This window comes from Diceros bicornis, chromosome 17 (genome assembly GCF_020826845.1).
Source record: "Diceros bicornis minor isolate mBicDic1 chromosome 17, mDicBic1.mat.cur, whole genome shotgun sequence".
NCBI lineage: Eukaryota > Metazoa > Chordata > Mammalia > Perissodactyla > Rhinocerotidae > Diceros > Diceros bicornis.
In genome coordinates, this window is record NC_080756.1 from 19,643,255 (window position 1) to 19,667,404 (window position 24,150).

Here is a 24,150-nt window from a genome sequence, read left to right on the forward strand (position 1 = left end):
TTCCTCACGGGAAAGAAAAAAAAAATGAAGGAAAGGTATTATCTCGGTGCCTTTGACATGATTAATAACAGTAGTGCTATTTTTTGGGATACTTTTTATTACTTGGGGTGATGGCAGCATTATAGAGACCTGATTGGAAGGTGTAGAAGAACCAGTTAGAAAGGTAATTTGATAGTCCAGGGAAAAGATGATGAAGCTGTGAACGAAGGCAGCCTCAGCAGGGATAAAGTGGGACGGAGAAGGGAAACAGCAGATACTGCCATCAGGACTTGGCAGTTTGGGAACATGTCATTGTCATTGAGGACATGAGGATTCCTCGCCAATCACTTTTTAAATTACAAGGCTTTCTGGTTAAGTTGGTTAGGCAGTGATCATTAGCAGAGAGCATTGCCTATATAGAGTTACTTATTTTTCCCTGGACACCTGTGAATATGTAGTGCTTGATATTTATAATACTAAAAACACATTCTGTGGAATATAAAAACTAATATAAAATCTAATCTCTTCTGGATTTTATTTATAAAGGAGATTTGCAGGCCTCCTTTTTGAATGTTGCATCAAGGTTTCCCATCTACTATGCAAAGCTTATTGCTGGGTTTTGTTTTCCAAACAGGTTCTTGGGGCCAAAAGCCGAAGTGCAGGTGCAAGGAGGATCTCTGAAAACAGCTATTCTCTGGATGATTTGGAAGTAGGTGCAGGTAAGCAGAGAGTTCTGTGTGTGTGAAGTTCTCTAGAAAGTACTCATTAATCGCTTCTCGGCCTTTTGGCTAAGATCAAGTGTAGAAAGTACTCATTAGTAGCGATACCTTTTGGCCTCAAAGCCAATGCTTTTAAAGGAAGAGTGGCACGAATTAAAAGGTCTGTTAGATACAAGCCATTCCCAAATCTCATTGCTCTCTACAAATAGCTTCTATATATTTTTAATCCATCCTTGTCAATGGTAACCTGTGGTAACCAAAGGGTACCTTTGTGGGATTACAAGGGAATTACTACCAACAGTTTTGGCTCCTTGGTCATCTGGGGCTTGAGGGATCTCATAGATGGGCAATAACCCCTGTCAAGATTGGTTATCCTGTGTTAGCAGTGGTAACATAACACCTTGAGAGCAGAATTACTGTATTTTGAAGGGGGCGTATACAGGCACCTCACAAAAGAAAAAATAAAATTAATGAACAGAGGAAAATCAACAGCTTCCTAGTAATCAAAGAAATGCAAATTAAAATGGCATTGAGGGGGCTGGCCCGGTGGCATAGCAGTTAGGTTCCCGTGCATCGCTTAGCTGGCGGCCCAGAGTTCACAGGTTCGAATCCCAGGTATGGACTTACACACTGCTCATCAAGCCATGCTGTGGCGGTGACCCATATAAAGTAGAGGAAGATGGGCATGGATGTTAGCTCAGGGCCAGTCTTCCTCAGCAAGAGAAAGATTGGCAACAGATGTTAGCTCAGGGCTAATCTTCCTTCCACACATACACACAAAAAGGCATTGAGATCGAATTTTTTTCATATGTTATATAAGCCAAAAATTTTAAATATATAATAATTATGGTAAGGGTTCTCTTTTTAATGTTGAGAAAGTGAATGAATATTACCTTATAAATAACAGTGATATTCCTGATTTCCTTCTTTGTAGTTTTTTTTGTGTGTGTGAGGAAGATCAGCCCTGAGCTAACGTCTGATGCCAATTCTCCCCTGTTTTTTTGCTGAGGAAGACTGGCCCTGGGCTAACATCCGTGCCCATCTTCCTCTACTTTATTTTTTTTAATTTTTTTTAAAATTTTTATTTATTTATTTTTCCCCCAAAGCCCCAGTAGATAGTTGTATGTCATAGCTGCACATCCTTCTAGTTGCTGTATGTGGGACGCGGCCTCAGCATGGCTGGAGAAGCGGTGCGTCGGTGCGTGCCCAGGATGCGAACCCGGGCCGCCGGCAGTGGGAGCGCGCGCACTTAACCACTAAGCCACAGGGCCGGCCCTATCTTCCTCTACTTTATATGGGACGCCACCACAGCATGGCTTGACAAGCAGTGTGTTGGTGCGTGCCTGGGATCGGAACCTGGGAACCCCAGGCTGCCGAAGCGGAGCGCGTGCACTTAACCGCTGCACCACTGGGCCGGCCCCTTCTTTGTAGTTTTAATAGAAGAAATTGATTATGTTAAATTACAGTAGCCCAAAATTTAGAATCTTGAAACCATTCAAATCACGTTTTATCTTCTAATAAGGCACGTTGTTTGCATGCTCCCAGGTCAGTTGTCATCTTCTGCATTCAACTCGGAGAAAAACGAGAGCAGGCGAAATCTGGAGTTCCCACGCCTGTCAGAAACCTCCATAAAGGATCGAATGGCCAAGTACCAGGCAGCGGTGTCCAAACAAAGCAGTTCCACCAACTATACAGTATGTGTTCTGCATCATTTGTTCATTCACTCATCCAGCAAATGATCACTGAGCATGGAACTAGAAATGTCTCCCAGACCCTGACCTGTGAGCCCTGGCTCCTTCCCTGGTCCCCAACCATTCTCTTTTCCTATAAATTCTACCCTAGCTTCATTCATAATCCTTACCATGTTCTAATCCTGACTTTGCTTTCCTCATTCCCACCCCACTCATTTTTTTGTGATGTTACTATCCAGTAATGTCATTGAGAGTTTTCCTGTCTCTTCTACTTTATCTTATTGTCATTAAAGAAGTGGGATTTTGCTTGTTTTAACAGAAACATTATTTTATTTTTGTTTTTGAAGGAAGAAAGGGAGAATACTGGAAGGAAATATCAGATATATTCAACATTAATGTGGGGTGGGGTTTTTTGTTATTTTTTATTGATGTATAATTCACATGACACAAGATCACCATTTTAAAGTATACAATTCAGTGATTTTTAGTATATTCACAAGGTTGTACAACCATCACCACTGTCTAATTCCAGAACATTTCTGTTGTGAAAAAGAAACCCCATACCTGTGCAGTCACTCCCAATTCCCCCCTCCCCTCATCTCCTGGTGACCACTTTCCATCTTGATGGATTTGCCTATTCTGGATATTTCATATAAATGAAATCATAGACTATATGGTCTACTTAATCTTTACTCCTTATGATATAATGATTTTCTAAAGAAATAGAATAGTGGATAAGAAAAGGGGGGAGAAGTGACAGGAAGATGATGTGCTCACTAAGCACGAAAATTTGGTGTTCTAAATAGAATAGAGGGTCTTTCCATTCTATTGTATAAAACTTTCCTAGGCTTAACTGGCAGACTGATACTACAGAACTGCTTAATTGAAGTTACATTTTAAATGCCCTTTATTCATACGTACACATGCCTATATACACGTGTACACATAAATATGTATGTATCTTTCAAACATTTGTTCATTCTAACATTTCAGATCACAAACCATTAATCTCTTGATGTCCCATTTTTTCACAAAGTTGGAAGAATAGTATTGAATGTTATTTGTTCCCAGACATACTGAAACTGATGCCGATTAGAAATCATAACGTGTATCTCAGGAGTTGATCCTTCTTTTCCCCACATTATTAAGTGTGCATTCTCCAGTAATATTTATTGGTGGGCTAAGTCTCTGAGCAATGAATAATTTCATCTTGATTTTTCACTGTAGTTTTAAGAAGAGATGGTGTGTGTAAATTAATAGCTAAGTGGAACATCACAGGCTCATTATTCACTGTGGGTATGAAAAATGAGCAAATTTAGACTTCTCGTGGAAGGCAGGATAGGAGATAGAGCAAATAGGTGATCTGTGGAGCTTAATTCCTTTTTGTTACAGGATTTTGCTGCTTCTCGGAGCCTTCCTGCTGTAAACATTCTGACCAGGTGACTCCCTAAGTGGAAAAACCTGTTCAGCCACTTTTTTTTTTTTTTAACTCCTAATAGAGTTTCTGCCTTGCAGTTCTCCTGCTCTGTAAATTTTAAGAGTTGAAAAGTCTTTAGGAATTCTTGTAAAAAGTATATTTTATCTCATCCCAAAAGAATTTCTCAGGCCCCTTAGAGAGGGTGGTTGTAACAAGGCCCACACTCTCTGGCAGTGATTCTGGAGGCTGGGGTTTGAGATGGGGGTCAGGAATGAGTTGTTGGGCTGTACTGTTGTGTTCTGCAGTGCTGGCTGCCAGGTGGATGCACCTCCAGAGCTGTGTGCCTTAATCTGGAATTCCACACCTGAGTAATAAATCAGTCACACTCATACACTCTTCATTGACCCTGTGGCCATAAATTGCTTGTTTCTTCCCCATGCCTAAAGAATCACAGAGAACAGAAAGGTACTAGATTACTAGCAGACTAAAGGTAGGAAATTTCCATATTCATCTACCTCTATCTTGACTTTGGATCTAGTAGATAAAGTTAATTTTAATATTTGACCCCAAGTGTTCTTTGCAAGGAAAAGAATGTGATTATACTTACTCCTTATGATAGCATTAGTGCCTGCTTTGTTATGTTGAAGCTCTGTTATGAGAAGTAGAATAAGGTATGTCTTTAGTGCAATGTATGAATTTTATGTGAAAACCATGCTTTTGAATGTCTCGCAAAAAAGGTTGTTTTATGGTATCATTAAATATAATTTCAGTTTTTATATGTATACATCATCCCTGTCTCTCTTTCCAGGCCGGGCATTTATATATATGGTCAGTATATTTTCTTAATTATTGGCACTTGGCATCTCCTTTCCCCTGCTCCAGAATGGTCTTTTCTGATAAAACTCACAAGCTTTGCATTCCCACAAGCTCTGCTGCTAGAAGAGTGAATCACAAGAACATTGTATGCTGGGGGTGGTTGCTGTGTGTGTCTGTGTTGATATGTCTGTATTCTAATGAGCATCCAGTTTTAGACTAGTGTACAATTATTTAACTCGGAGGTATGTGTCCACAAAGCTGCTTTTGTCATTTCACTAGTCAATGGGTTTTGCTTGTAAGAGTTAGAGGGTTGATTTGACCTGAGGCCTCTTAAAAGAATTTTTTTTTAACATTCCAAGTTTATTTAATAGATGTGCTATGAAGAGAATAGAAGAGTGAATTTTTTTTTTAATTCACAGACAATTTTTATTTTGTAGAATGAGTTGAGAGCCAATGGTGGTGAAATCAAAACTCATAAATTGGAGCAAAAGGAGAATGTGCCCCCAGGTCCTGAGGTCTGCATCTCCCATCAGGATGGAGAAAAGGTGGGTTGAAAAGTCTGATGTCCAGTTGCCAAGGAAGCATGTGTTCTAAATTAGATGTTTAAAATTAGAAACAACTCTAACTCTGGGCTGTAGAGTGTCTGGGAATTTGGTAACAGCTGCCAGGACAGATTGTCATTTTGCAGGTCACATAATTTCGGTTGGGGAGCTTTGCAGCTTATAGCTGACCAAATAATGAACCTTCACTGGAAAATTCTTTTGCTCAGCATATGCTCAGAGGGCATAGAGCTAAAGTGATTTTTAAAAATCTGTTTTAATTAGAGATATTATCTTCAAAGTATTTGTATAGTCTTAATTTAACACATTTTATGCAAGAATATTTCATTCTTTCACTCAAAGTATTTTGAAAGCTAGGCACTATGCTAAGCACAGGAAACGCTAAGCTTAAAAACTAAACATGAACAAAGCATTCCATGCGGTCTTTATCTGCAGGGAAGCTAACAGAGTAGAGGGTGATGAGTAGCAGGTTGGTTATCATAAAACAGTGTCACGAGTGCTGTGAGAGGGCTGTGCAGGGCCATGGAAGCTCAGACGAAGGACACTTAACCTGACTTCCTCAAGAAGGTTATGTCTGAGCCAAGTCTTGAAGAATGTGTGGAAATAGGCCAAGTGAATAAAGGGAAGACTGAATAAAGGAAAAGAAGGGCATTCCAGGCAGACACAACAAAGGTTTGGAAACCAGAGATCCAAACCAAGATGGCTTGGCTGAAGCATGAGGTACATATAGGCAATAGTGAGAGACAGGTGGAGGGGGAGGCCAGGGTGGGTCTGAAAAGCTTTGTATGCCACCCTTAAGAGTTTAGATGGGGGAGCCAGCCCCGTGGCTTAGTGGTTAAGTGCGTGTGCTCTGCTATTGGCCACCCGGGTTCGGATCCCGGGCGCGTACCGACGCACCGCTTCTCCGGCCATGGTGAGGCCACGTCCCACATACAGCAACTAGAAGGATGTGCAACTATGACATACAACTATCTGCTGGGGCTTTGGGGAAAAAAAGGAGGAGGATTGGCAGTGGATGTTAGCTCAGAGCCAGTCTTCCTCAGCAAAAAGAGGAGGATTAGCATGGATGTTAGCTCAGGGCTGATCTTCCTCACAAAAAAAAAAAAAAAAGAGTTTAGATGGGGGCCAGCCTGGTTGCATAGTGGTTAAGTTCTCGCGCTCTGCTTCGGTGGCCCAGGGTTCACGAGTTTCGATCCTGGGCGAGGGCCTAGGTACTCCTTATCAAGCCATGCTGTGGCAGGCGTCCCACATATAAAATAGAGGAAGATGGGCACCGATGTTAGCTCAGGGCCAATCTTCCTCAGCAAAAAGAGGAGGATTGGCAACAGATGTTAGCTCAGGGCTAATCTTCCTCACAAAAAAAAAAAAAAGGGTTTGGTTGTTTGGTTGTAGTCCTGCAATGGTGGAAAGCCACAGGAAGATTTTAAGCAAATCAGATTTGTGTTTTATGCATTTGTCATTAGATGAATGGCTTGGTTGGAGTAAGTAACAATATTTATGTCAGATGAATTTATCATTTTCTCTGCCAATCCATTACCCCATCTCTTTGGTCTGTCAGTCAATACGATAATCAAATGTTAAGTTAGATGAGGAGAAAGAGCTTTCAAGTCTATTACAGTGATTAATATTAGGAGAAAAATCATTGTTTCTGTTACACATATTGACACTCTTGAGGCTATTCTTCCAAAAGGTGAGGATAATTAAAATGGGTTAAGAGCAATAGTCCTCAAACTTATCAGATTATAACAGACTTTAAAAAGTATGGTGTAGGGGGCTGGCCCTGTGTTTTAGCGGTTAAGTGCGCGCGCTCCACTACTGGCGGCCCGGATTTGGATCCCGGACGTGCACCAGCGCACCGCTTGTCCAGCCGTGCTGAGGCCGCGTCCCACATACAGCAACTAGAAGGATGTGCAACTATGACATACAACTATCCACCGGGGCCTTGGGGAGAAAAAGGGAAAAAAAAAAGGAGGAGGATTGGCAATAGATGTTAGCTCAGGGCCAGTCTTCCTCAGCAAAAAGAGGAGGATAGGCATGGATGTTAGCTCAGGGCTGATCTTCCTCACAAAAAATAAAATAAAATAAAACAAAAATTAAAAGTATGGTGTATTGACAGAACACCAACAGGAACTCCTGAGATACACTACATACTTGGACCAAAGTAGGCGCACAGAAAAATGGTCTCAGATTAATGGCTACAAAACCCCAAAAAATTAGAAAAATTAAATCACTTTGTTTTACAAAAATATATCACAAATGTACGTTGAAATAAGACAAAATACTTGGCAGTAATGTGTTTCATAATCATAAAATCATCAAATAAATTACATACATCCTTGCAACAGTAGGCTCAGGCATTAGTTGCATGGGTCACATGTCAGGTATCAAGTGAATTCTCTCAATAGACTGCCTGGTTTTCCCATTTTTTAAGTGGGAGATTATGTCTTAAGAAAACTGAGTAAATATGTTTGGAATTTTTCTTATATACTGTAAAAAAGAAATTTAAGAGAAAAATATTCCCAGCATTGAAATCGTCCCATCTACTCTACGAGCATAGTTTGAGAAATGATCATCTGGAAAATAATGCTTGGGTTGTCCCTATATCTAATTTCATGTTTCCTTCTTGATTGTCTTCATGCTGATTTTAAACTGGAACTCTGAGCTGAGCTGGAGGATCAGAACATTTTAATTATAACCTAAAAGGGCATCAGTGTAACTGAATCACCAATTGGGGAGTGGGTGGGGAAGAAAGGAGATAAAGATAGTACATAGCCTTCAAGCACATACTGCAGGTTCCTAAACCCTTGGCTGCCTTAAAATGTGGAAAATTTTTCAGAGCCTCAGCTATCCTGTTGGCTGTTTGCCTGGCTTTTGTTAACCAATACCTAAGAACTATTTGAACTTCAGCTTCTTACAAAAGGACATTAATGCTGGGGTAAATTTGCCTGAAATAGACTATTTTGTCAAGGTTGTGTTCTTCCCTTTCTCCTCTTGTGAACGAATTTGTGCTTTCCTTTAATGAAATGTTTGAGCAAAATCTCACATGCTCTCTCCTGGCTGTTCCTGCAGTGAAGTCATGTGGGTGGGCATGTGCAATGATGTCATGATTGGCATTAAGTTTACCCTGCAGGTTCAAGATGACCAAATAAGAGGTGAGAGAAGAACATCCCGGGATGGATGCACCTACCAATTAATTAGCAAGAATTGAAGAGCTTTTTATGGTCATGCACAGCTTTCAGAAAATTTATTTCATGTCATTAAATGAAATAATGCCTGTAAGGTGATCATTCCAATACCTGGCACATAGTAAACACTCAGTCAGTGTTGACTGTTATTATACTGGTTTGTTTTATACCATGTCAGAATTCCTGTAATGAAAAGCGAGTAGTGGAAAAACACGACCATGCTGAAATTCAGGTGCAGTCAGCCAACAACTTAATCTCCATTGTAAATGTATTCAGTACATTAGACATCCTTATATAAACACTCAGCATCACCCATAAAATTCCTGACATCTGAATGATAGACTATTACATGAAGAGTGCATATTGGGTCATCTGTTGACCCTTCATGATTTTGAGTGTGAAGGGGAGGATACCAGGAAGCCCTAGGGGCCAGTAGAACGGAGAGGGCGCATATTCTGCATCCAAGAGTTCAACCAACCTTGGATTGAAAGGCTTACTTTGCGTCTGGACTGACCGTTGTTATGAGAGGTTCGAGGATTCGATCGGAGACGTAAAAGACACTTTCCACTCCAAACAAATGGACCGAAGGTATATTTTATTATATAGAGGATAGTAAAGCTGACAGTCTGCAAACAGATCCAAATAGGTCAAATATTAAGAGGGAAAAAACATCAGCCCGACTGGAAAGGGAAAACACCCACATCGGCTGAAGAGAAATGACACAAATAAACCAGAAAGGGAAACACCAGGTTGACCGAAAAGAGAACACATCAAATCAATTACTTCACATCAAATCAATTACTTCACATCAAATCAGTTACTCACAACATCCACGCCCCACTGCCGGGAGAGCCCTGTCAATCGACGTGGCTGGGCAAGGATCACACGTCCTGGGCAAGGTGTCCCTTCCACAGGTGGAACTCTCACCAGGTCTCAGTTTCCAGCAGTTTTTATACCATCAGTAATTTTCAGAGTAAGCAATTACAGAGTCTGCAGAGCAAGCATTTAGTGTTCCCATGCACAAAATGGTTATCAGTGGCGTATGTGCACTGAGCCCCATGGCTAACGTCCCAGCCCAGTAGTTGTGTACGTGCATTGTTCTCTTTGGTTATCGTCCTAGCCCGGCACAGATGGCTAGTCCATCCCGTGCTACAACGCTCCAAGAGCCTTGAAATGTTGCAACTTGCAACTCCCTCCGTGAGAGAAGGGCCAGTTCCCACCACGCAGAAAGCAGCTTTTATATTTCTTTTTGTGCTGGTGGCTGTAGGTCAATGGAGCGGCCAAACATGGCTGTACTCATGTCAAGACAACCGTGTACAGACTTTTTGTCTTGTCATTATTCTCTGAACAATATAGTATAACAACTGTATACATAGCATTTACATTGTATTAGGTATTATAAGTAACCTAGAGATGATTTAAAGTATATGGGAGGATGTGCATAGGTTATATGCAAATACTACACCATTTTATATAAGGGACTTGATCATCTTCGGATTTTGGTATCTGTGGGCAGTCCTGGAACCAATCCCTGTGGATACCGAGGGATGACTGTGCACCTATACGTAAGATCTGCCATCGTGTTAAAACATTACCATTTTGCAACTCGGATTAAAAAGTGAAACTAACCTTGACAATAATACTGGCGATTGGTTTTAGGTAAATTTGTTTTATAGCTATCAAAAGGTCTTCTGTACTGGGAAGCTTGTTTCAGCAGATGTATTTGGTTGGGAAATAAGGAATTAGGAAATTAAAAGAATAAGAATAGTTCCTATATGTAAAGACTTATCTTGCATTGGAGTGAGTTATAGTTATATGGTGAGAAGCTTTGCTTTCCCTGACAGAGGGTTTTGTTTTGCCTTTTTTGTGTGTGAGGAGGTTATGGTTTAGAAGTCCTTTTATAAAGGGAGATGATGCACGCTTTTGGCAGTTGAGTGCAGTCTGTTTCTCCCGTTACTCTGTAATTGAGAGGCATGTTAATATCCTCATAAAAGACATTTTGCTGCCTCTTGTTTAAATGCTCAGCTGTTCTGGGCCCTGTTATTTCCCCCAGGCAGCCAGTGACTGACTGGAGTCAGCAGGTTTTTATGACATTAACAGCAGTTTGCTCTTTTATTTTTAATGTGATTCTTAATCCCCTCTTTTTTTTTGTAGGTTTCTGCAACTGAGAATAGCCTGGCAGTCCATCCCACCCCTGCTGAAGATGACTCCCGTAAGCATTTGTTCTTAGATCTGCAGGATGAGGTGGTGGTTCTCTATCTGGTATTTGGTTTGAGAGGTGTCACCATTGCTGTCAGTGCTGGGAAAGTAACATATGAAATCCAATAATTTAGCTGATCACATCTTTCACTTGGTGTTAAGAACTGATGCTTGAATACCCTTCACACATTTCATGGCTTAGGGAGAAGTTAAATTCAATTAAATATGATTAACTTGGGGCAAATCAAATATTTGTGATGCTTCTCTCATTGAACTTATCCTACCTTTTGTACCAAACCTTTTCAGGATTAAAGCTATAAAAACTAATTTTGAAGTTTCAGTTTAATAGAAGTTTGGCCAAGAAAGATTTTATTCGTTTACAAGGAGAAAGAATTTGAGTAAACTTTTAAAAATATCTTTTCCCTACTTATCTAAATGTGTACCATAGCTCACCCTCTAGCTGTATTCTGGAGATTTTCTTGTTGGTGCTGAATTTGATCACCTTTTCATTCTATTTTGGAGTCATTTTGAGGTTCACTTTTCCCAAAGACAAAAACTTTTGGTTTTTTCTTTACTGTGTCCACTTTTGATTCTAATTTTTGATGTATTATTTTTTAAACTGTATATGGATTTCTAGCTTCTCCCCAGGTTATTAGTTTGCTGGACACTGAAAATTCAGCAACTAAAGTAGAAGTATGAGTGAAACAGATCTCTAGTCAACCCTCCCTTAAAATTTCACAGAAAAACTCTTGCTACTTGAATCCAGGAACATTCCTTTTGCAATCATTTTGCTTGGACTAGAAATTTTTCTGAGTTTTGACTAGGTTTGCAAAACAGATTTTTGAAAAATAAGCCTTAATCTTTTAGTACTTTGTTGACTTAACTCTAGATTTTAAGGAATTCTTGGTAGCTGTGTAAATGACTTTTCTTTGCGTTTTCTGCATTTTCCACACAGTGAATATATTGGCAGGAAATTAACTGATGTGGGTGACACGTCAATGATTGTGAAAAAAACTTCATGGAGGCTTTTTCCATAATATTTATCCGTGGATATCTGCTATGGGACTGACCAAAAAGACAGTGTCAAATTACACACACACAGCCGCATGCACAAGATATGAAATTTCTGCCATCACCTTCCCCCGTTTTCCCATCTTCAGTTGAAACACCCTAGAAGGAGTTATTGGGAGTGCTAACTACCAAAAAGTCATCAAAGTCTATAAACAGCCTTAAAAAATGGCAAACGCTACAGGGCAGAAAGTTCCTTATATAAGGTGGTTTGGATTCCCACTGTGTGTGGCAAAGGGAGAGAAAGCCTCCAAGCTGAGACCCCGATCTGTGAGAGAACCTGAGAGCATAGCTTTTGGCATTAGAATATTCTTCAACAGAAAAGCAGTGTTTTTCTTGGTGTTGAAAGGACCTGTCATTAGTGGAAGTGCCTAAACTTTGTTTTGGGGAGGAACCTTTTCTGAAACTTCCCACGAGGTACAATAAAATGTCTTCCTTTTTTATCTCAAGCAGGTAACTCCCAGGTTAAGAGGGAGGTCCAGCAGCCTGTCCATCATCCCAAGCCACTAAGTCCAGATGCCAGAGCCTCCAGCCTTTCTGAAAGTTCTCCTCCTAAAGCAGTGAAGGTATGATGGCAATTTCTCACTGAGCCTTTAGACATCGGTTTACTAGTAGAGCTCACTGCACCTTTTATCATTATGTTCATTATAACCTGTTTTTGCTTTCCTGTGGACGAAGATGCCAAATAAGGGCACACTTAAGCCAGTCACTTTCCCTGAAAATCTTGCTGCTTCTGCTCAGAGAAAACTGAAGAAAGTTTTAAGCATACCCGAAGTTAAAGAAAATAACCTGACTTTTTTTTTTAAATCCAAGTTTATAAATCTGTGAATGAGTCAAAGCCCACAAAATGGGAAATACGAGAAATCTGTTTAACTAAAATCAGCCCATTGGACGGGAATGTGCAATGTCAACTTAAAGAAAGTGGCTCCCTGGTCTGAGGAACTTGACCATAATGTGATTGGTGGTTAGCATATTTAAAGAAAGAATGTGTACATTCCAATGAGGGTTGGCCAGCCCACTTGCTATAAAAATGGACATTCAAGTAACACTTATTCTAGGGTATAATATTAGATGTTTGGGAATGTACAAAATTCTTGTACCCTAAGAAAATTTTACTAAGCTACTCAATCCATGGTCTCCTTTTATTCACCAATTTTTAAAAACAGTCTTTCCCCTTTCTATGAACAAATATATATTCAAATAAAAATACACACAAAGGTAAAAAAATTCAACACCTATTTTAGGCTTATTACCTGACTTGTTTTAATTGAATGCTTTGCTAATGCTGTGCTAATTTACCCATTTGGATTAATAACTAAACATACCCACACTTCTTTAGTGTCTTTTTCCTCTGGTGCTCTCTTAAGTAGCCAGGTTTTGTTTCAAAAGTTTTAACATTTGAGAGAAACTCAATAGATAGAATGAGTTTTAGGGTGGTTTGTACTGCCCCAGTCTCATGTACACATCTGCCTTGCTTATATCTCTCAACTGTGGGCATGATTGGTCCCTTGATGAAAGTTCTGGTGCACAAAAAGGGTAAAGAGAAGAGGACATAGGTTAGAGTTCAGAACAAAAGAAGGAAAGGGGAGAATCCAGGATTTAAGGATGGATTTTAAAAAAGGGGAGGGGTGAAGAAGGTAACCATGAAAATTATAAAGGAAGCAGAGATTTATGAGAAGAGTAAGGTTTATTGAAAAAGAACAAAAGGTGAAGGAAGGAGCAAGAGAAAGCAAGTAAAGGCAGAAAAAACTGAGTTACCATGATTGAATCTGCACATGTAGTCAACATGGCTCTCTCTTCTGGCCTTCAAGGTCTGCTCATGCTGTCATCAGTACTTTTTTTCCAGTATTTGGAGTCCAACAAAGTAGCAAATGCCACGGGGTTAATTTCCTCTCCAACAGCAACCCTGCCCAGATATGAGTCCTTGGGTTGTGGTTCTGGATCAAGAATAGCTAGCAAATCTGACTTGGCCGTGGATTCTGTATGACTGAGGGACTAGGGAAATGCTGTGACTAATCTAAGAACTAAAATCTATTCTTGAGTATATTTGAATTCCCAACCCAGTCTTGCTTCCCTCCCTTAACTGTTAGGCCAGACCTCCCAGTACTGGCTTGGACCTTTGAGATCTCTCCTGATTCAAACTCCAGGGTCTGAGCTGGTGAGCAATGTGCGAAGGAGTGCACCTCACTTAGGTCTTCCTGGCATACCAGGGAGAGGAGATGGAGATAAAGCTCCCTCTGCACCTGCCCCAGACCCATGCCTGCTTCTTTGGCCCTGGTCACTCAGCAGTAGAATGCAGTCAGGCTTGTTTTCACCAGACATACACCTCAGGTTTTGAACACTGTATAAAAACTGGAATTGGGGCCGGCCCCGTGGCTTAGCGGTTAAGTGCGCGCGCTCCGCTACCGGCGGCCCGGGTTTGGATCCCTGGCATGCACCAACACACCACTTTTCCGGCCATGCTAAGGCAGCGTCCCACATACAGCAACTAGAGGGGTGTGCAAATATGACATACAACTATCTACTAGGGCTTTAGGGGGGAAAAAAAAAAAGGAGGAGGATTGGCAATAGATGTTAGCTCAGAGCCGGTCTTCCTCAGCAAAAAGAGGAGGATTGGCATGGATGTTAGCTCAGGGCTGATCTTCCTTAAAAAAAAAAAAAAAAAAAAACTGGAATAAACTGGCCTGGCTCCCTATGTTTGCTTGTGGTCCACAGCTCAAATGGTTATGGTACAAAGCCTGAGATGGGACCCAGTCACATCTCACTTTTATTTAAGAGCAGTTTATTTTCTCTTCCTCAGAGTTACCCTTTACATTCCGCGGGCAAGTATATAGATACTTTAGTAAGTGTTTATGGGAAGACCTGCTGGCGTAACTGGTCTCATGGCTATAGACCATGCAACAGAAGTTGTTTCTACGTTTTGGGAAATTACATACAGCTAAGAATAAACTTGTTTGCTCGGAATAGATTCTCAGATCCCACACATCCTGGAAAAAACTGTTCCTTACTGCGTGTCTGTCGTTGAAAATAGGACATCTAAGGTAGAGACTCAATTTCATTTCACATTTTAGCTTAATAATGTAAGAAAACAATGCTGGTCTTTACAAGTAAGGATTTTGTATATTTTGAACACTGACCAGATAGCTCAAAAAGAGTTTCACGGAAAGCCAGGGGAAGGGGAAGGCTGCACAGAGCCAGCCCAACCATTTACTGTGTGGTGAAGAATTTCGGTGTAATTACCTAGATATTTTGCGCAAATTGGAAGGAGGGAATGAAAGGCATTTTGTGATGTTCTTTCTGAGGAATGGAGGCCTGACATCAATACAGATTTTTCTTCTGAGTTCGCTATGTCTAAACGCTAGTTAGCTTCACTGCCTGCTGCCAGCTGCTGCCTCCCCCCTCTACACACATATATACCCCAACCAGAGCCTTCATTAGACTGAAAAATATACATAAGACAAGAGGGTGAAAGAATGCAGACGAAGTCATGCAAATTTATTGTAAAAATAACTTGAAGTAGATGCTGATCAACACAGGACCTGTAAGATCCCTCGTATGGGAAAGACATGACAGTGTTTATGGACATCAATTATTTATATATTACTTCAGTCATTCCTGAGTATCCCAAAGATGATATCTACATATTTTAATTTGAAACCAAGTGAAGACTATAGTTTGTTCAAAGTGCTATAGTGAGATAATTCTCATTGGGTTAGCATCTGCTCTCTTCCCCAAAGAGTTTCCTTTAGTTATGGAAATTTAACATTCCAGGACAATTTAGAAAATGCTCTGTTGATTTGTGAGTTGGGAGTTCCAAGTTTTAATTTTAATTCTGTTACGGATTGTGTGAGCTTTGATAAGGCACCTGACATCCTGGTACTTTAGTTTCTACATGTGAAAAATGGTGAAGGAGGGGAGATGAAAAAACGTCTTACTAACTGAAAAAATATATTGTAAAGATAAAAAGTGTTAACATTCTAACATTGGCAGTGTTTTAAACGTGGCTGTGCCAAGTCTGAGCATACCATGAAGGCATGGGCAGGATGTACTCCAGGCCTACCATAATGGTAGAGATTTCTGGGCACTGACTATGCTTCCTGTTGTCTGAATAGACATGGGGACAATTACAGAAAAGTGGCTAAGAGCCCAGGACAAAGGAAATAAAGGGAAGGCGCAGCACAGCCACTTTGACTTGGCATTATACCATGTTGGGATCCTCTTGTCTTTATGAAACTACAAGGGCCCTTGGGCAGCTGCCGCATAGACCTTAAATAATATTGAAGAGGGTTGTAAAAAATGAATAGGGGGGGCCGGCCCGGTGGCGCAAGCGGTTAAGTGCGCGCGCTCCGCTGCGGCGGCCCGGGGTTCGCTGGTTCGGATCCCGGGCGCGCACCGACGCACTGCTTGGTAAGCCATGCTGTGGCGGCGTCCCATATAAAGTGGAGGAAGATGGGCACAGATGTTAGCCCAGGGCCGTCTTCCTCAGCAAAAAAAAAGAGGAGGATTGGCGGATGTTAGCTCAGGGCTGATCTCCTCACAAAAAAAAAAAAAAAAATGAATAGGGATAATGGGAATCTGGTAGGTCTGGCTAGTTAGAAGCTTATGGTTAGTCAGATGTGTGAGTTAGCAGTCTATTAATTTGATGTCAGGGAGGAGGGATGACTTTTCACTTGTGTGGGTGAAGGCTCTATTCAAGAGAGAGCCATTGTGGCTCAGATGTGGGAGGTAGGAAGACGCTAAAGAATTGTTAATGAGACACTCCTTGTGTGGGTGAAGGCTCAGAACAGCACTCTCTCCTGAGCTGGGATATATTCCAGCCTCAGGTGGATACGAGTGAAGCTGATTTTGCCACGATTAGCAGAATTACTTGGAAAAGCAAGAAAACGTGGTCGTGTTCTCGGATCTGAGTCTAACTGAGTTTCAGCTCAGCTTTGGTCAAGCGCTCCAGGGCACACTAAATGCTGTGTATTCACTGAAGGTTCCTGTTTGTCTCTTCCAGCTTCTGCCTCCTGCTCCTGGTACCTAATTTCTGCTCCTGCCTTCCACTTTCCTCCTAATGTGAGCTCAACTTGCAGCTTTCTCTCAGGTTCTCCTTTCTATTCACTGGGCTGCACCCTTCTACAGTGTGTTCTCTGTGTGTGTGTGTAATGGAGGAGTGCTCTCGAGGGCTTCCATTCCCCTTTAGCAGAATGATATCCATTTCCTCTTATGCCATGTGAAATTTCTTGTCTTCTGCTGTCTTTACTGATCAGAATGAATACTTATTCTCTGAAGTCAAGTATTAAAAATACAGAATCCACCCTGCAGCTGAAAAAAGATTTTCAATCTGATAAATACATTTGTCCTGTTACTTTTACATTATGTGAATTGTGATTTGTACAGGTTCTCTTCAATGGCTTCAACTATACTATTATACCCAAATTTTGTTCTGCATTTTAATGTGTCTCCTGCTTGTTAGACAACGACGACCTCATCCTTTTAGAGAAAACCTAATTAAAACTACACAAGGACATCTCCACTTCAGTCCTATCTTGTTGGAAGTATCCATATCAGAAAAAAAGAGTTCTGGGGCCGGCCCCGTGGCTTAGCCGTTAAGTGCGCGGGCTCCGCTGCTGGCGGCCCGGGTTCAGATCCCGGGCGCGCACCGACGCACGGCTTCTCCGGCCATGCTGAGGCCGCATCCCACATACAGCAGCTAGAAGGATGTGCAGCTGTGACATACAACTATCTACTGGGGCTTTGGGGGAAAAAATAAGTAAACAAATAAAATTATAAAGAAAAAAAGAGTTCTGAGCTCCAAATAATGCCTTAATTACTCCCAACAGCATTCAGTACAATAACATTTGGTCATATTTAAATACTTCCCTTATGCTTGGTGAACTAGGTTGCAGCCTGTGGTCCTTGATTCTTTAAGTTTTCCTTTTTAGGACTCTACCCCTAGCTGTGGAGGGGGTGCTGTTAATGAGCCGTTTCCTCTCAGTTCTTAAATCCCTTGGTGCTATTTGGGAGTTTACCACCAATTTTATTAAACTCCCTTTTATAGAGCTTTCCCTTTACTTCCATTTTAGGCCCATTTTCTACTCTCAATTCCTGTTCAAATCTACTTGGAAAACCATTCCTATTTTTTGCTTTACCTTCTAGTGAATCATGTGGCAAGTGAACCAGCAGTCTGAATTTTTTATGGGTCTATTTTTGGGTTTTTTAAATCAAAATTCTATCTTGCCCATAACCTGGTTTGTTTTAGGCTTAACTTAACCATTCAGGTCCTGGGCCTTGTGACTAATTTGCATTTTTTAGCACCATACTGGTCTTGGCAGCAAAGGGGCCAGCGAGGTGCCGATGAGAGCTTCCTGGCTACCTTAACCTAAGCTGCTTCTGCATTTTCTTTTTTTTTTTTTTTTTTTTTGGTGAGGAAGATTAGCCCTAAGCTAACATCTGTTGCCAATCCTCCTCTTTTTTTGCTGAGGAAGATTGGCCCTGGGCTAACATCCTTGCCCATCTTCCTCTACTTTATATATGGGACGCCGCCGCAGCATGGCTTGATAAGTGATGCATAGGTCCGAGCCTGGGATCCAAACCCATGAACCCTGGGCCGCCAAAGTGGAGCATGTGAACTTAACCACTATGCCACTGGGCCAGCCCCTGCATTTTCTGATTGAGGTGTTTCTGTTGGGGCAAGTTAAGGGACTTTTTACACCTACCTCTAACCCCACCCCTAATAGCCATATAACCATTTTTTATCATGTAAAAACTTATAGTTTTGGAATTCTGGCTTTCGTCAGTGATAGAATATCAGCTATTTTATATTCTTTAGGACTGGGTTTACCTGGTAGAACAGCTGTGCTCACCCCACCCTTATTCTACACTTTTTACAAACGGTTCATGAATTCCCAGTCTGTTATAACCTCCCACTCCCAATTACATTAGTTTTATTCTCCACTGGTTTTTGAAAAGATTATACAACCTATAGCTTTGTTGTGCTATGCCTTCTTCTGGAGTCCTAATAAAATAGTTTGTGTCTCTTTTAAATTGTTCCATTTATGTGTCAGTTCTGACTTATTTAAAAGTATTATGCCTAGATGATTGAACAAGTCAAGATGATAGCAGAGGAGAATAAAAGATGCTTTATCAAAGTGTCTTCTCCTAATTCTCAAAGCCAATCTGTTCTTATAAAAGTCCGTCCTGCTTTTACTTGGCATGTGAATCAAACAACAAACCTCTTTCTTCTGTGTGTGATGACATTTTCTCCTAATTTCCTGTCCGCAGAAACATTTTGTCTGTACTTTTTGTGTGTGTGGTATCTGTCTGAGCCTTTCTCTACAGTCCAGCCCTAGCTCCACCCATCCTCAGTGGCTGCTACACTTAGGGCAGCCAGACAGTTTGGGAAAGGAATTCAGAAGAGCCTCTTGGCTTTAAAGAGTCAGCTGATAGAATCGTAGCAGGCTTAGTGTTCCTATGAGAATTGACAGACCAGGTAAGGGAGCCCTTAGATAACAAAGTAAATCCCAGGGCCCATCTCGGCAGAGTACCAACTCATCACTGCTTTTGCTAGTTAAAGTTGTCCTTTTCCTTTTCCTAGAAGTTTCAGGCACCTGCAAGAGAGACCTGCGTGGAATGTCAGAAGACAGTCTACCCGATGGAGCGTCTCTTGGCCAACCAGCAGGTGTTTCACATCAGCTGCTTCCGTTGCTCCTATTGCAACAACAAACTTAGGTAAGCCATCTCCCTGTATACTTGGACCTCCGAAGGGAGTCTTTGGCTTTCAGAGCACTGGTACTACAAGCTATTGTGCTAATAGTGTGCTGTTGAAGGCCCTTGAAAAAAAATCAGAAGTACCGTTTAGTGACAAGTATTTCATATCAAATGATCGTGGTGTTTGAAACTTCTTGGTATATTGATGTGTTAATTTACATGTTAGGACTGAAGCTTAAATCACATGGGTTGCAGGTAAAACCCCCTGTGACCAAATTTAGTAGAATGTTTTCCCTTGGTATCATAGAATCATAAAGTTACAATATCTCAAGAGGATACTTGTCTAAGCCCTTACTTCAAAATGTCCCCAGCACTGTATAAATGGCAATAATAGCAATAATAATAGGCCCTGAAGAGCATGTCTTTCTCTGTATGTTGCTTTGTTTTATTTCTGCGAAAATAATTATTATGTATCATTTCTTCCAAGTAACTCAAAGTATGGAAATAAATGTGGCAAATTGGGGAAATATTCCATATTAACTTACTTGAATCATAGAGTTGTAGAGAAAGAAGTGACCAGGATATTACTTCCTCTGGCTTTCCTTCCAGAGCAAGCATCCCTTCTAAAATACTCTTGAAAGATGTCCTGGAATCGCCGTGACACTTCTGTGGGGGTTGATGCCTCACCGTGGCTAGTTCCAGTATTAGATGCTCTAGCTCGACAATGTTCCCTTCTCTTGAGCCAAAACGTGCCTCTGTAACCTCTACTCGTTGCTTCTTTTCCTGCCCACTGTATTAATTTTTTTCTCCAAGGCACATTTTTCTAGATTTTTGAGTTTTTATATTTCTTCTGTGGAAATGCTGTTGTTTTTATACCCCTTTTAAAATTCATTACCCTGTGAGTGATACCAAATCTCCTAAAAGCCTGTCCAGTGCTGACATCGGGGAGGCCTCCTGGCAACTGCTCACTGCTCTCCTATAACCATAGCTTACTGTTATTCGGCCGGTAGCATCTATTGAGTACCAGCCATTTGCAGAGCATTATGCCCATTCCTGTAGAGATATGCTTTTAAATTATAACACAAATGGGAAACTAGAAGGAAAAAGATTTAGAGCAATATCATTACAAGTAGTTATAGGTTATAAATACTTAGGAAATATATGAGTGATCAGAGCGGGGTGGGATTACTTAGAGAAGATTTCCTAGAAGAGTAATTTTTTAAACAGTTTTGACAGAGGGGGGTGAAATCATTTGAAAATGGGAACATGTACAGGAGGAAGAATGTCTTGTGAAGGTTCAGGCCTGGAAGTGAGCATGTTTTTTATAAAGATAATAAAACAAATGTGCTTAAAAGGGGGTACAGAATCCTAGGTGATAGATGTGCTTTTTAAAGGTATTTTTCTCACTTAACGTCTTCTGAAAATACTGGAATTGCCAGATTTCAGCCTGCTGGTGTAAATAAGAGTTTACAGATTTGTTAACTTTATGCTCTTTTTCTTTTAATAACAGTCTAGGAACATATGCATCTTTACATGGGAGAATCTATTGCAAGCCTCACTTCAATCAACTCTTTAAATCTAAAGGCAACTATGATGAAGGCTTTGGGCACAGACCACACAAGGATCTGTGGGCAAGCAAAAATGAAAATGAAGAGACATTGGAGAGACCAGCCCAGGTTCCAAATGCAGGGGAGACCCCTCAGAACCCAGGGGTAGAAGATGCCCCCATTGCTAAGGTGGGTGTGCTGACTGCAAGTATGGAAGCCAAGGCCTCCTCTCAGCCAGAGAAAGAAGACAAGCCGGCTGAAACCAAGAAGTTGAGGATCGCCTGGCCGCCCCCCACTGAACTTGGCAGTTCAGGAAGTGCCCTGGAGGAAGGGATCAAGGTGTCCAAGCCCAAATGGCCCCCTGAGGATGAAGTCAGCAAGCCTGAAGCTCCTGAGGATGTAGACCTGGATCTGAAGAAGCTAAGACGATCTTCTTCACTGAAGGAAAGAAGCCGCCCATTCACTGTAGCAGCTTCATTTCGAACCGCGTCGGTCAAGAGCCCCAAAACCTTGTCCCCACCTATCAGGAAAGGCTGGAGCATGTCAGAGCAGAGTGAGGAGTTTGGAGGAGGAATAGCAGCAGAGAAGAAACAAGTGGAAGATGCCAGTGCCTCCGAGAAGAATGGGAGTGTGGGAAAAACAACCTGGCAAAAAAAGGAATCTAAAGGAGGAGAGGCAGGGAGGAGAAGTAAGGAAGTTCATGGTTTTGAGATGGGGAGTGAGAATCTCACAGAACATGGTGCAAACTTAGATGAAGATGATAGGAACCTTCTCAAACAGCAGTCTCCACTGGAACCCAAGTCTACAAATTGGTCCAAATTTGCAGACAACACCTCCGCTAAAGAATTCAATACTCAGAATCAGAAATCCCAGGATGCGGGATTCTGGGAGGGAGAAGTAGTCGAAGAGCTGTCTGTGGAGGAACAGATAAAGAGAAATCGGTACTATGATGAGGATGAGGATGAGGAATGACAAATTACAATGGTGCTGGGCCTTAAATTTGTGTTAGTGTTAGTGAGCCACTGCCCTTTATCAAAGTGATGCACGTAAACAGATATCTAGGATGAACTGTAATTTATGTGGAAGTAACTCTGGAAAAGAGTTCTTGCTTCAGAAAAATCCCATACTGCAGCTTAAGTGAACCAATTCTAAATGTTAGAGATAACATTACTTAAATCCTCTATTTTAGCAATGATGATACGCATAAGTGCTTTAAGGTCTTATGGGAGGGAGAGAATATTCCAACTGATATAGTCCAATTCCACTGTATTCCCAAAAGGCAATATGAAAATAGATGGATGATTAGTAGTACCTCATTACACTAAAAATTCAACCATGGAATTAGGGGACATACAGAAGGGATGTAGGGGCCTAAACGTTATGACTGAACGCACTTTAGTATAAAGGGCACAGTTTATGTATTTTTAAATGAATACCAATTTAATTGCTTAGTATTCATCTGTTAAGAGATCAAATATTTAGTCGTTTAAAAAATTTTTTAGATTAATTTTCTTGCTCTGATATATATGGGGAATTTATCGCTTTGCATCCTGCTTTCTAAATCACATCCTGAACTGGATTATTGAGCTAGAATACAACCATCTTTTTGGAGTACCTTTTTGATCATCTTTGGTGCTTGGAGAGATCACCTGTCTCACAAATAAGCTATAATATTTGCCAATGAGTCTCACTACACACCAAGTGATTTCTTCTCTGGTGGTATCTGTGCTTCTCATAATTTACTGAAAGCTGCAATATTTTTATAAGATCTTTTGTATTGTTGTTTGCCATGTTGCATGTTAGAACAAAGTGAGCCGTTTAAAGGAGGAATAACAAAAAACCACCTTAAACCACTTGAGCTCAGATCCCCAAACTCTGTATTCCACTTCTGATAGCCCCTTTCTGGGACACTAGTTTTTTAATACTTTATCAGCTCTGAAATGTGTTGATTTTTATGGCAGACAGTTTTCCCAGGGTGCAATTAAACCAATTATAGGCCTTTTGGGGGGGTTGGTTTTCTAGTATTAAGGCTTTGGAACATTATAAACTTGAGTACATTTGTTGTACATAATTGATATTTCAAATTGTATGTGGGGGAGAGAGGCGTTTTAAGCCACAGGCTTTTCTTTGTACTGCATTTTTAGAAATTTAGCTCTAATATTTTTTAGAGATGTAAAATATTCTGCTTTCTTACAGTCTTGCTTAGTCTGAAACATTTTTATTCAATAAAGCTTTTAATTTTCATTTGAATGTTTCACTGTGCCTTTTTCATTATTATTTTACATTGTTACAGTCTCTCAGACCTACTTTTTGCCTTAGCAGTTAGGGAAGAAAAGGCAAAGGTCTGAAGTGTTTTAAGTGAAGTGTTGTGAATACATCTCACCACTAGGTGGTGGTGTTGGGCTGATCTTGGGCTTTCATCCTCCCTGAAGGAAGACAAATTTTTCTTGAAAATTGAAAGCAGCTTTCTCTTTGGCAAGAGAATTAGTGTGTACATTCAAAATGAGCCATTTGTTTTACCAATTCAAAATCCAGTGGTGGTTTTTTATTGTAACTGTATTCAACATTTAATAATTCATCTTACAATTATGCCTAACATGCTAAATGGAATTTCCAAATGCCTCTGCTGAAAATGGACTTGTTTTCCACTATGGACAAAAGCATAATTGGTTGTTTGATTTCCTTGCCTGTGGAGAGGCAACTACCTCAATTGTTAAGGCACTTTTTTTTTTCTTTTTTTTTTGTGAGGAAGATCAGCCCCGAGCCAACATCCTTGCCAATCCTCCTCCTGTTGCTGAGAAAGACCGGCCAGCCCTGAGCCAACATCTATTGCCAGTCCTCCTCCTCCTTTTTCTCTTTTTCTCCCCAAAGCCCCAGTAGGCAGTTGCATGTCATAGTGGCACATCCTTCTAGCTGCTGTATGTGGGACACCGCCTCAGCATGGCCAGACAAGCCATGCGCTGGTGCCACCCTGGACCTGAACCCCGGGCCTCCGGTAGCAGAGCACGTGCACCCAACCGCCAAGCCACGGGGCTGGCCGACTTTTTTTTTTCTTTTTAATGGCAATGTGGGAATGTGGATTTTCTTGGAGATAGGCATGCTTTTTGAGTCATCTGTTACATTTTCCAGAGTCATTGTGTGTTCCAGGGTCTTGCCTGGTCTTCTGAGTGGATGGCAGGGTACTACATTCTGCTCTTGGCCCCACCTCAGGCTGAAGTCATTTCACCAAACAGTTAATCCAGAAGCTCCGGCTGACTTGCACAAAATATCCGTTCCT

At 41.0% G+C, this 24,150-nt stretch overlaps 1 protein-coding gene across 1 annotated transcript in view; it reads left to right on the forward strand.

Moving 5' to 3' along the window:
- Nucleotides 1–23,117, forward strand: part of LIMA1 (LIM domain and actin binding 1) — an 87,130-nt gene extending 64,013 nt beyond the window's left edge. Inside the window, exons 5-11 of the mRNA XM_058558288.1 lie at nt 614–698; nt 2,244–2,392; nt 5,060–5,167; nt 10,522–10,579; nt 12,088–12,200; nt 19,214–19,347; nt 20,837–23,117. Coding sequence (XP_058414271.1) covers nt 614–698; nt 2,244–2,392; nt 5,060–5,167; nt 10,522–10,579; nt 12,088–12,200; nt 19,214–19,347; nt 20,837–21,845 — 1,656 coding nt within the window. The 3' untranslated portion in view covers nt 21,846–23,117. The remainder of the gene's footprint in view (nt 1–613; nt 699–2,243; nt 2,393–5,059; nt 5,168–10,521; nt 10,580–12,087; nt 12,201–19,213; nt 19,348–20,836) is intronic.
- Nucleotides 23,118–24,150: the final 1,033 nt, after the last annotated feature.